This window comes from Nansenia antarctica, assembly GCF_963989245.1.
Source record: "Nansenia antarctica genome assembly, chromosome: 9".
Taxonomy (NCBI): Eukaryota; Metazoa; Chordata; class Actinopteri; order Argentiniformes; family Microstomatidae; genus Nansenia; species Nansenia antarctica.
The window spans coordinates 43,692,185-43,706,180 of NC_137679.1; the positions used below are offsets into that span (position 1 = coordinate 43,692,185).

The 13,996-nt window shown below is 47.0% G+C and overlaps 1 protein-coding gene across 1 annotated transcript; it reads right to left on the reverse strand.

Annotated features, from left to right (window-relative positions):
• Positions 1-2,300: 2,300 nt before the first annotated feature.
• Positions 2,301-12,750, reverse strand: htatip2 (HIV-1 Tat interactive protein 2). Its single transcript, XM_080538735.1, has 6 exons — positions 12,616-12,750; positions 11,608-11,800; positions 9,338-9,445; positions 8,560-8,697; positions 6,751-6,812; positions 2,301-4,079 (listed from the first exon to the last, which is right to left on the reverse strand). The coding sequence occupies exons 1-6, from the start codon at positions 12,732-12,734 to the stop codon at positions 3,863-3,865; spliced, it is 837 nt and encodes a 278-aa protein (XP_080394861.1). The 5' UTR covers positions 12,735-12,750; the 3' UTR covers positions 2,301-3,862.
• Positions 12,751-13,996: the final 1,246 nt, after the last annotated feature.

Consider the following 13,996-nt stretch of genomic DNA (forward strand, 5'->3'; position numbering starts at 1 on the left):
GCGCCGGCGTACCTCTGCTGCTGGCCGGGCCTCCACGCCTCCTTGGGGGAGGAGAAGCCGAGAGGAGACGTCTTCCCCGGGGCGGGGGACAGTGGTCGCGCCACTGGGTCACCAAACCCTTGGTACCCATACAGTGTTTGACCACCGGCGTGCTGAGGGAAGTGTGCCCGATCCGTTAAAGGTCTGGATTTAAAGCCACCCGGCGGTTCCCAGGGTCTGGGGCTGCTGGCGACCTTTGAACTCGGAGAGAAGGAGGGTTCAGCTGGTTCACCACCAGAGGAGCCAAACCTGGACTTGTGTGCTGGTTGTCGGCTGCTGGGGACTTGCTCCCAGTGAGAGCCGGCCTGGGTGACTCCGGCGGCTGGACGGCTCCATGCGCCTGGGTACTGGCGGGTAATAAGATCCGCACCAGACTTCTGAGTTCTGCCTAGCGTGGCCGGCACAGAGAAGGTGGCGGGTCTGACCACACCGGAGGGGGACTGGGCTGCACCTGAGGAGAACCTGGGGTCGCTGACACCCTGGGTTCCCCTGTTACCGCCTGGGAAGGTCTGAACGTGGTATTGGTTCGGGTTGTTCTGGTGGACTGTCTTGCTGGGTCCTCCTCCATTTCTAGTTGGGGCAGAGCTGAAGCCAGCGCCAGCCGAGGTAAAATGGCCGACTTCACTGGCGGTTCGTCTCCCGGGAGCGAAGCTGCTTTGGGTGGCGACTTTGTATGATTTGGGGTTATAAATGCGGACTCGTGGGTTGATAGGGTCACTTCCTGTCTGAGTAGGGTGGGGGTTGCCATAGTTCCCAGGGCTCAGGGCAGACTTCACGTCTCTGCCTGTGTAACCTCTGGGAGTATCTGGGAGTATCCCACTCCGATAGTTTTCAGTGTCAATGTGGACTCCCACGGTCGGCCATGCTGCCTGAACCTTCCGGTAGCCGTAACCTAGGAACAGGAACACAGGATCAGGTTTGACAGTTGAAACATTTGAATTTGAAAAACAACAGCAGTTGGCAATATTCAAATGAGACTAGTCCATCTGGTAAGTAAAGTCTTACCTCCTTGGGAATCGACACAATTTACACCAGCAACTAGTGCTGAACAGAGCAAACACGCCCTACAAAGGTAAACACACATCGTTAGTTCAATGTTAGTTAGATCATTAGCCCAGTGTGTATTTCAGTTACATGTATATAGTTGAACAGCGCCACACATTGCAACTAACTGAACCACCATAACAGAAATAGAACCAACAGAATTATTATAACAGGCTTTCTCAGTTTTACCTGAACAAATCTTCAACGGTCATACTTCAGCAGTTGAAAGCAGGCCGTGGTTCAGCGGCATTAAACAAAGGCTTTCAACAGCACAAACGACCAGTGTTGACGAGGCTGTTCCTCCCCTACTAGTGACCTCCCCACTGCTAATTACCTGGCCAGGGTTGGACCACACAGCTGCAGAACATCTGAGCTGATTAGTAAGCTGCAGTGGTGTGGTTGGACATGGTTCATACAACAGTGGTGTGGTTGGACATGGTTTATACAACAAGCAGCACTTTTACTGCACATATCTCAACTGTACATATCTTCACCCTTGTCCTGTACATATCGCACTGTATATATATCAGATTTTATTTTATTTAAAGATCCCCATTAGAAGCACACAGATGTACCTCTAGCCTTCCTGGGGTCCTGACTCCTGAGCATACACAAATCTATCTTTACTGTGCATATCATATTGATATTCATGCTCATATATTGACTTTTTATATTCATCGCACGTATACTGACTTTATATTCATTTACTTATACTCACTGTAATACCGTATACTGTCCCACCGTTCATTCATGTCTTAGATGGCGAACAGGTTAGATGCCGAACTCGATATGAATATTTTAATTTTATTTAGCACACAGTAAAAAAAAAAACATACCTCATAGGTAGAGGAGGTGCAGGAAGACAAGAAACCCAGAGGGGTTATCGAGCGTCTCCCTTGGTCATAGAATTTGATTAACAGTTAATGAAAAAATAAATCAAGGAAAAATATAAAAAAGAACAAAAAACGTTCATACTTGTTTATCAATATGATGTCCTTAATATGAATATATGTCCTCTGTGTGAATATATGTTCTTAATATGAATATATGTCCTCAGTGTGAATATATGTTCTTAATATGAATACATGTTCTCAGTGTGAATATATGTTCTTAATATGAATACATGTCCTCAGTGTAAATATAGTCAGTATGATGGTGAAGTGACATGTCTCTCTTGAGCAGAGAGGAAAATTAAAGAAGAAAAAAAACCACGCCACAACATCATTGATCCCTTAAGTTTATAAATACCAAACATTAGAAACAACAAACATGTCCCTGATCCAACGACAAGCTCAACATCGCCCAGGGAGCACAGACACACAAGACAACACAATTACAAGACAACAAATGACGATATCATCTCCCTAAGCCCAACCCCACATACTAGTAAACATAAAAGTCTAGTAAATCTAGTAAACAAGCCATAGTTCAAAGGCAGCGCAGCATTCAGCACGGTGGTTAAGGCCCTGGGTTTAAACAAGAAATGGCACCGACCTCAGGGGAGGCTGGTGGAGGTAGAAAATCAGAGGCCTGCCCTCCCATAGCCCTGATTTCTGCCTCCACTGAGGGACGTTGTCAGGCTACCCACCAGGGGGCAGCAGAGCCAACGTCACCAGTCAAATCTGCATCTCCCTCTTCAAAGAACAGCCATGAGGGGTCATTTGAAATGTTATAACTTTGCACTCGATCAAATTTCAGGACCCTCCTTTCGTGACTTGACTTAGATATGTGCGTTCTACCACCCAGTATCCTTACATTTACAACATCACATCAGGATAAGCTAGTATGAAGCTATTTTGCAGTTTTTCTGTGTAGGAGGCAGGCTAATTTACAAGACGGCAAACTAGTGGCCGTTGTGTGTAAGTAGCAGGTTAGCATTTTAAAGAGGGGCTCTTTTAGTAGGTAAAAAGGCACGGCTGTTCTAGTGTTAATATAAGGTCAAAGGTCGAGTTCAGCCTGGTTGCCATGGTGTTGGCTGTCTATGGGGCTGGTTTCATAGACTAGTCCTGGACTAAATCACACTTTCAACGTAAAATCTGCATTGAAGATGTTTTTCAGTCGAGGATTAGACTCAAACCTCGTCTGTGAAACCAGACCATTATCTACATTTACATTTCTGGCATTTAGCAGACGCCTACATCCAAAGCGACGTACAACAAATACATTTGTCTAAGTAAGTAAGTGAATCATCTACACATCAGTCATCGCAAGAAAAGTAATCTCTGCTGCTTTTGTTAATGTTTGGTTATGATGTCATATTGTTTGATTGGTTGGTTATGATGTAATATTAGGTAACCACAGCCCGGCACCCACGCTGAACAGATTCATAAAATCAGGACAGAGTTTGATGTAACAAAGCACCAAAGTACTCATCATAATGTGATCATGTCATATAGCACCTGTAAAAAGGCATAATGGCACTTGGCATGATAAGGACTCTCCCCTTTGGACTTCTTCCCACAAAGAAAGAAAGAAAGAAACTCACACTCACACTCACTCACACTCACACTCACACTCACACTCACACTCACACTCACTCACACTCTCACACACGCACACCCCCACCCCTCCAGCAGCCTCCCCTGGTCCTTACAGTGCTCTGAAAATGCGTCAGTGGTCTAACATGTTTGAAGCCTGTTCCGTCAAGACCCTCCCACACCTCCCCCAAGCTTCTCCAGAAGAAAGCGAGTGGAGGATGGAGGGAGGAGGGAGGGAGGGAGGAGGGAGGGAGGAGAGGACAGCGGAGAAGGAGGAGGAAAGGAACGTCTCAGGGAGGGTCTCACTTCCCCTGCTCCTTCCCCAGGTCGTAGATGGCCTTGTTCTCCAGGGTCTCAGAGCGCAGGTCAGAGGTCAGCAGGGTGTTGGCCACCATGGCCCTGACCACGGCCTCCAGGGGGATGGACATGGCCGTGGGGAACAGGGACGACAGGGGGCTCAGGAACTTCCTGGCCAGCCACTCTGTGGGACGGCTCTCCTGACGGTCCACCAACAGCACCCTGGGGGGGGGGGAGGGAGGGAGAGAGGTAGAGAGGGGGAGAGGGAGGGAGGGAGAGAGGGAGGGAGGGAGGGAGAGAGGGAGGGAGGGAGGGAGAGAGGGAGGGAGGGAGGGAGGGAGGGAGGGAGAGAGGGAGGGAGAGAGGGAGGTAGAGAGGGAGGGAGAGAGAGACAGACAGGGGGCAGGGAGGGAGAGGGGGAGACAGGGAGACAGACAGACAGGTAGACAGACAGGGAAACAGACAGACAGACAGACAGGGAGGGAGGGAGGGAGACAGATGTTAAAATTGTGAAAATATTACCTATAGCTCTAAGTTTGTAAAAGAAAATTGTTCCCGTTTTTTTTTTTAAACTTGCTTCTTTTCATCCCAGACAGACAGACATGGACATTTCAGACATTCAGCAGACGCCTTTATCTAAAGCCACTGACAACAAGAACATGTGTGACGGCAGCTGGTGAAAGGGGGAACAAGTCGGCAACCGATCAAAATCACAACACAAACTCGCTAGTCCAGCCAAAATGTTGCAACGCAATGGATTGGGTGAGTAATCCCCACTGCTACCTAGTTAGTGTTTCTCAACCCTCTCCTCGGGGCGCCCCAGCCGCTCCACATATTTGATCTGTTCCACCACCAGCACACCTGATTCAACTAATCAAGTCCAAAGCAATTATGATTTGGACTTGATTAGTTGAATCAGGTGTGCTGGTGGTGGAACAGATCAAATATGTGGAGCGGCTGGGGCGCCCCGAGGAGAGGGTTGAGAAACACTGTAAACTAGAACACTACTTTCCATTGTTAGCAGGCTCACAAAACAAGCTGTGTTACGGCCAAGCTCCACCTGCTGCGTCGCGTCAACTCGCCATCGACGTTGCGTCAACTTCCCGTTGTCCAAGCTCCACCTGCTGCGTCGCGTCAACGTTGCGTCAACGTCAACGTTCTACTCTAGCTCCACTGGCATTTTTTGTATACGGGAGTAATTTCACCCTTGACTGCAATTATGTCCACAACAATAACAACATCATACAGAACATTTTCCAATCAGGGTAATATTTTATCTACATATTCCCAAATAGATAGTTGCTAGTTCAGTAGATGTTCAACTAACTGTCAACAACATTTCAACTAACTAACCACTAATCCTAAACCTTGCCCTAACCTTAAATCTAACCCTATCCTTAACCATAAATCTAGTTACATATCAACAGAGTTGCAGTTGATAGTTTGAGCAGCTGTGGATCATCTATAAGGGAATAAAGTGTGACCCCAGTCAAGTAGGAAATGTCATACTGTCATATGCTCCACCGAGCGCGAGGAGAGCTCAGAGCGCGAGGTTATTAACAAAGACGTTCATAGCGGGAATTTCTGGATCAGGAGAGCACCTACATTCTCTTACATCTCTTTCATCAATTATGGGTACGTATAGCTTAATTTATCCACATCTGCTAGCGGTTACAGTAACAAGGATGAGCCGTTCGTCGTCCATTTCGTCCATTCCTGCAACAAGAGTTCACCACAGGTGCGGTGATTGACGTCTGATTCATTGTGACGTCTGCGTCCATCCACCGTCAAAAATCAAACTTTTTTGAAAGTCTACTTTGGACGCAGCCATCGGACGCAACGTTGACGCGACGCAACGCAGCAGGTGGAGCACCTTTCATTGATTACAATGCATTTGATCCCAATTTCGGACGCAACGCACATTAGACGCAACGCTCGATGGCCATGGTGGAGCTTGGCCGTTAGTTGACTAGCGATGTGTCGTTGATTTTCAACAACGCTGAAATGTATTTACATTTTTCTAAATAAAAGTCTGAACATTAAATCGCCTGCCGGCTCAAGTAAGGCTAAAATAAGAGACCCATCTCTTCAGGCTACAGCTTAACTGTCCCTCCTGAAACCTCTCCACCCCCCTGAAACCTCTCCACCCCCCTGTTCAGTTTCTCTACTGTATATAAACAATATACCGTATATATATATTTTAAAGATCCTTCTAGCATTATGAGCAGAGATGACTTTTCTCACAATGACTGATTGATAGAGGATTCATTTTTAGACAAATGTATTTTGTATCGTTGCTTTAGATTAAGGTGTTCTACCTCCACCAGCCTCCCTGGTATGAGAACACACACAGTGACGTTGAAATTATTTTGTTGAGTTTCACAAACATGAACCACATGACACATCAGATTAGATTAGATTCAGCCTTCTTGTCATTGGACAGAGGACAACGAAATGTATTTCCTGCTCGAGACAAAGGGTCAGCCATAGTCAGCGCCCCTGGAGCAATTAGGGATTAAGTGCCTTGCTCAAGGGCACAACGGCAGTGGTAGGCACCTTAGATATGATGCCAGCAACCCTCCAGTCACCAGCTCACATGCAGCTCCCTCCTGAGGCGGGGATCGAACCAGCGACCTTTCCGATTGCTAACTAACCGGCCTCTCTAACCTCAAAGCTACCGCATGACACATCAAAGCAACGTTTGAAGACGTGAGAGCAGTGCACCATGGGAGTGGACGTTAGCCTCCTTTATCTCCAGGGTGTGAACGACCCACGGCCAGACTACTATTTGTTTACCACCGACAGATAAGGCGGCGGTGAAATGATGGTGTTACGTAACAGAGACACTTGAGTAAAGCAGAGAGACACTTGAGGAAAGCAGACTCAGACTCACGCGGGTCGATAGACAGACAACCTCTGGAAGCCAAGCTCATCAATCTCTGCCTCCACCTGGCCCTGCGGGAACAGACGTTGTTGTTAGCATTAGCGTTAGCATTAGCATTGGCGTTATTGTTAGCCCCATTAACAACATTAGCAGCAGCTCATAGCATCACTGTATGTGAGAGAGAGACTGGAAGGTGATGGTGTGGAGGTGGATGTGTTGTTATGGTGTTAAACCCTTCGGCTCTTTTGAGAACGTAGGTCGTTCAGAAGCTGGTGGAGGTAGAAATCGGAGGATGGGGCTCATTGTAATGCATGGAGAATAGACACACGCCAGGCACGTGCCGTGAGCTTTTAGATTGGGTAAGCATAAGATATAGAAATACACATAATTACACATACACGCTATCAGTGAACGCAGTTTCAAGGAAATGCAATTTTGATGCCCTAGAACCCGCTAATAAACTGTAGTGTCACTTTGTGATCAGATTACCAAAAACAAAAAAAACAGTTGCCAGTTTCGACGATATCAGGGGTGCTCATTGTTCAATCTTTTTTGAACTAAGATCTTTTCAAGTAGCCAACCTGCTGAAATCTACAAGTCCAGTTTCAACATCGCAAACGCACACATGCACAACACAGACACACACCGTTTCCATCCTCCATAGTAAACTCACAACACACTTTCTTTTCACACTTTGTCACACAGGCACTTGACATCACATCAAACCATATAAACAAGCACAGATCGCCACCAGCCTCGCCAATCATATAAATCATATAAACCGCTCATACCAGGCTTGCTGCATCCCCTAGCGACTCTCCCGGGCGGCCTTTAGCCAGTAGTGTTTTTCCAGTCCAGTCCACGAAATCCCTTTAGGTCGCTGACAGTAATGTCCATATTCACAAAATCAAGCAAGTTATCCTTATTGATTATTATTATTTAGATCGTTTGAGCTAGCTGGCATAAGCTATTCTGCCGGGCGAGAGAAAGTAAGGTGAAATGTTAAGTGAACTTGAAAGTGATAAGAGCCAATCAGTAGCTCTTATCGGAATTAAAGACCTACTGATTGGCTATAAGCATGCTTACCATGGCCACATTAAACAGCGGGCTGAGGCATCGGGAAAAAATAAAAAAGACATTTTCACGCATTCGAATGTACGTGAGGGAAAGCAGAGAGAGGAGTGCTTATATGCAACGCAATGCAGAGTAGGAAGTGCTTACTCCTGCAGGTGGCGCTAAAAATGCAACGTCAAAATGAATGACTCCTGCTGCCCTGGGACCTAAAATACGACTCTTTTAATGAAAACAAACAAACGGTTACATGCACTTTTATTTTAATATTTTCACGGTCCTTTTTTATTTTTTCGTTGGGTAAGCACTGCTTACCTCTGCTTATATGGACGGCACATCCCTGACACACGCAGTCGCAGTCTCACACACAGACACACACAGATACACACACACTTCCTCATTACAATGAGCCCGTCCGTACTCCGATTCCTACCGCCGCCAGCCTACCCAGGTGTGATGGCACCTGCCTACCCAGGTGTGTGTGATGTCACCTGCCTCTCCAGGTGTGTGTGATGTCACCTGCCTCTCCAGGTGTGTGTGATGTCACCTGCCTACCCAGGTGTGATGTCACCTGCCTACCCAGGTGTGTGTGATGTCACCTGCCTACCCAGGTGTGTGTGATGTCACCTGCCTCTCCAGGTGTGTGTGATGTCACCTGCCTCTCCAGGTGTGTGTGATGTCACCTGCCTACCCAGGTGTGTGTGATGTCACCTGCCTACCCAGGTGTGTGTGATGTCACCTGCCTACCTTGACTTTCAGGTAGAGGAAGCCGCTGTTCTTGTCGGCCCCCTTGGAGGACTCCAGGTTGAAGTGTGAGCAGCCCCCCGCCTTGGCCAGCTCCGCTGCCTTCAGCACGTAGTCATGGTCCACGCGGATGAACCCCTCCTGGGATGAGACAGGGGGGGGGGGGGTGGTTAGGGAGGGAGGGAGGGGGGCATTATCAAATCAAATCTTATTGTGTATTTGTCATGTCCATAGAATACAGCTGTTGGTGATGCACTAAAATGCTTGGGGGCAGCTAGCTCCTCAACAATGCAGCAACTCCTACTGAACTGTTGTTACTGTATAATCTTTCAGATATTCTATTTATGTTTATATTTATTTCACTTTTTATTTTATTATATTATTTAATTGTCACTTTATTTTGTGTTGTTGGTGTCTGTGGTGTGAGCTACTGTAACGCTTTAATTTCCCTTCAGGGATCAATAAAGTACCTGTCTATCTATCTACTGCATCTATCCAGCTAGATCTCCTCCAGTTTAGGAGACAGCTTCTGAGCTCCACTACCCATTAATAGACCTGCCAATCTGACAGCTAAGTAGATATCATCACCAGCTAAAAAGAGATTATCACCAAGTAAACGGATATTACTACCAGTTAAGCAGATATTAACCAGCTAAGTAGATATTAACCAGCTAAGCAGATATTAAACAGCTAAGCAGATATTAACCAGCTAAGCAGATATTAACCAGCTAAGCAGATATTAGGGATGTTAGGGTTAGGGTTAGGGTCAGGGTTAACTCACAGCCCCAGACTTGGCCTTGGTGGTCCCCAGGCAGCAGTATCCCACATCGTGGCCCTGGAAGGCTGCAGCGAAGTCGTCCAGCTTCTCAAAGTCCACAACCTGCTGCACCTGGGAGGACGAACAGCACGGCACACAGCGCGTTTTAGATTTGTTAAATCTCGCGAGATTTACCAGAATAAGCCTGGATTTTTCCTTTAGCGGTGTTGATGGAATACCCCCCCAGGGCTCCGAAAAAGAGTCTTAATGTGACTCCCTGTTGCCATAACGCAGGGGAGGCTGGTTCATTAGGTGCAATTGGGCAATGCCCCACCAAAGGGAGAAGAGAGAGATTTTTTTTCTATGACTTCTAGACAGTGTTGCTTCTGAATATCATAGTCCAATCAGCTAGTGTTCTGTGGAGTATATCATAGTCCAATCAGCTAGTGTTCTGTGGAGTATGTTCCAATCAGCTTCAAGTCCCGCCCCTTTCGGGGCAACTTTCAGTCTACTCGAAGTTGCACTAGGCTGTTCTCGTAGACTTGCATGTAAAATCTATTTTGGTAACTTCAGGCCATTCGGTCAATTGTCTATGGGGTTTTGGGACATGCACCGAAAGGGGCGGGACTTGAAGCTGATTGGAACATACTCCACAGAACACTAGCTGATTGGACTATGATATACGCCACAGAACACTAGCTGATTGGACTATGATATTCAGAAGCAACACTGTCTAGAAGTCATAGAAAAAAAATCTCTCTCTTCTCCCTTTGGTGGGGAGCCAGCCTCCCCTGCTTGAGGATATTACAACTGGACCTATTACCGAAGTCAAACTTCGTTTGTGGTCGCAATCTCCGCGCAATCTCCGCGCAATCTCCGCGGCTGTTAGGCTGCTACTGTTGGTGTTTTGCGAAGCCAGAATACACAAACTCGACCTGAAGGTAAGAGAGTCAGCTAAGATAAAAGCTACTTCAAACATTTAGTAATATCGTCAGCATGGTACGTTTTCTATTGTCGTCTTTTAGCTTGTTTGTTTATGTATTCAGCACACGCACACACACACACACACACACACACACACACACACACACACACGCACGCACACACGCACACACACACACACACACACACACACACACACACACACACACACACACACACTCACACTCACACACTCACTAGAGGGGATGAAGAGGTCTGTACAGGGGGGTAGGGGGGATGAAGAGGTCTGTACAGGGGGGTAGAGGGGATAAAGAGGTCTGTACAGGGGGGTAGAGGGGATGAAGAGGTCTGTACAGGGGGGTAGAGGGGATGGAGAGGTCTGTACAGGGGGGGTAAAGGGGATGGAGAGGTCTGTACAGGGGGGTAGGGGGGATGAGGAGGTATGTAGAGGTGGGTAGGGGGGATGAAGAGGTCTGTAGAGGTGGGTAGGGGGGATGAAGAGGTCTGTAGAGGTGGGTAGGGGGGATGAAGAGGTCTGTACAGGGGGGTAGAGGGGATGAAGAGGTCTGTACAGGGGGGTAGAGGGGATGAAGAGGTCTGTACAGGGGGGTAGAGGGGATGGAGAGGTCTGTACAGGGGGGTAGGGGGGATGAGGAGGTATGTACAGGGGGGTAGAGGGGATGAAGAGGTCTGTACAGGGGGGTAGAGGGGATGAAGAGGTCTGTACAGGGGGGGTAGAGGGGATGGAGAGGTCTGTACAGGGGGGTAGGGGGGATGAGGAGGTATGTACAGGGGGGTAGAGGGGATGAAGAGGTCTGTACAGGGGGGTAGGGGGGATGAGGAGGTATGTACAGGGGGGTAGAGGGGATGAAGAGGTCTGTACAGGGGGGTAGGGGGGATGAGGAGGTATGTACAGGGGGGTAGAGGGGATGGAGAGGTCTGTACAGGGGGTAGAGGGGATGGAGAGGTCTGTAGAGGTGGGTAGAGGAGATGTAGAGGTGGGTAGAGGTGATGAAGAGGTCTGTAGAGGTGGGTAGAGGGGATGAAGAGGTCTGTACAGGGGGGTAGAGGGGATGAAGAGGTCTGTAGAGGTGGGTAGAGGGGATGAAGAGGTCTGTACAGGGGGGTAGAGGGGATGGCGAGGTCTGTACAGGGGGGTAGGGCTATTCTCATGCTAAAATCGACTGTAAATCCAGATTTTAAAGTTGATATTCTTCCCCGTGGAGCATGCCCCCATAACCTGTGCCCCACCCAAAATGTTTAGCACCAGCCGCCACTGCCATAACGATTACATTTAATTACATTTTTTAAAGTTGTGATTGGGCGACGAACTGATATGGGAAACAACCTACCAGGTTCTCGTAAGCTTTGTCCTCGAAGGTGAGCTGTCGCCTGCCTATGAGGGTGATCTTAGAGAAGAGGTTCCTCTCCACCACCTCCTTCAGCAGCCTCTTCCCCGTCTCCCCAGAGGCCCCCAGGATGAAGCAGCTTTTATTCGCCTGTCTGAAGTTCTCCTCCAGGGAGGTCATGTCCTGCGCCATGATCCTGTGCGACAAACACGCAATGTTCCTCACCGCTGCGGGTCTGATCGCTTTGAACGTGACTTTACACAGAGGAAGCATGACACAGCACTTTGCATGACTAGACTAACCTTACTAACCCTAACCCTAACCCTTTACACAGAGGAAGCATGACACAGCACTTTGCATGACTAGACTGGCACACACAATAGGCTGCGTTCGTAAATTTGCTCCGGGAATCTGAGCAGAACTCAAATGACTTTACTTACGTCCATTTATGACGTTAAACCCAGTGTGCCCTCCGGCGCTCTCAGAGCGGATTTACGAACGCAGCCTTATAATGTGTTCCGCCCTGTATTCAGGTAGCCTTGCCTCTATGTCTCTAGTCTAACCCTAACCCTGTATTCAGGTAGCCTTGCCTCTATGCCAGCTTTGCCAGCTAGTGAGTTAGTAGGCTATCCAATCATGTTAACTTTACCTAAGTGACTCTCAAAACCAAGTCAAACAGGATCTTTGTTGTTGGGAGGAAGCCAGCAGACACGTGTTTGCTCGCTGGCGACAGGAAGATAAATGCAATTGTAACCAAAAAAATGCATGCTCAACATGTTCTTCATAGTAGCTGACAACAGATTATTGACCTTTAACTGGTTTCAACCCATGCCAGCCCTAACCCTAACCCAGCCCTAACCCTAACCCTAACCCAGCCCTAACCCATGCCAGCCCTAACCCAGCCCTAACCCGAGCTACGAGCAACACAGAGCAGACCAGTCGAGTGACAGCGACCCGCCTCCAGTTCCTGCGCACAGTAGATGTTGTTATAATAATAATTATTATTCTTACCTGTTGTATAGTGTGGTGGGTCCGGAGGTCTCCAGGTGATGAAAGACAGCTGCGATCAAGGCGATCAGGACGGTGAAACAGCCGATCACCTTCCCAAAGCTGCTGTCCAGGAGGTTCATACCAGACCAGCGAGACGAAGGAATCCACTTCCTGTTTGCTGGCTGTCATTGGTGACAGACATGCGCAGTGCGCACAACGACTCAATCGACTCAAACGTTCTGTCGAACAACAATAATAATAATAATTATTTGTTATGTTTATTTATTTATTTTATTGAAGGACGAGATAGAAAACATACAATGGACAATAAAGCATTATTTTCCTTCCATTTTCTTTTAAAACAAAAGCCACACCCATCCCACTCGCCTCCACTTAATATAATAATAATAATAATAATAATAATAATAATAATCATAATCATAATCATAATAATAATCATAACTTTTTATTTGTATTGCGATTGTCCTGCAAACGTTGCAGCTTCAACGTGCTCCAATCATTATATAATCATAATTAAATGATTTAGTCATTTAAAGGCAATATTAAAAAGATGGGTTTTTAGTCTTGACTTGAACATATTTGCTGAGGTTGTACATATAGTACATTGAAAAAGGAATATCAAATAAAAAATAATCATTAAGAACAAAAAGAGCTAAACATTTAAAGTCAACAGCAAATTAAATATTAGAAACATTGACAGTCTTCAAAATGTACAGAGAGAATGAACAATATTGTATATAATAATATATCATGTATATAGTATATTATAATATACATTTTGTCACCAACTGGGACAACAAATGGGATATTTTAGAAAGTTAGCTACAGAATATTGAATCTGAATATTTACATATAGTAAATAGAAAAAACAGATGGCAATATAAATACCACGGACTTGTATGAAGCCTTGAAAGTGAAGCCTGTAGTATCGATCTCTGGGAACGGTGGAAAACTAGACTTCATCATCATCATCATCATCATCGTCATCATCATTCACCCATAGTAGCCAGCAGAGGGCAGCAGAGTCACTGACATCGAACCAGTCACTTGCCCAGGTTCCGAAAAAAAATACGAAAACATTTCTAATTAATGTAACGCTTCATCCAACATGAAACTTGGACAGCTTCCCCTCTGTCACACGGCCCAGAGGCAACACAACACACACTGTAGGACACAGAGCCAGGAAAGGCCTGTTCATCTCCACGCCTCCACTCACCTGTTCCCGTTTACTAATTAAATTAACGGAGGCAGCGAACCTCACGATCTGAGCTGCCGGTTCACCTGCTACCGTCAGTCAGCCCCGTCAGCACCGGACTCACAGCCAGAGGTTTGTTCTGACAACTGTTCTGACCCCCGGACCACAGGGAACATGTGTCTGTGT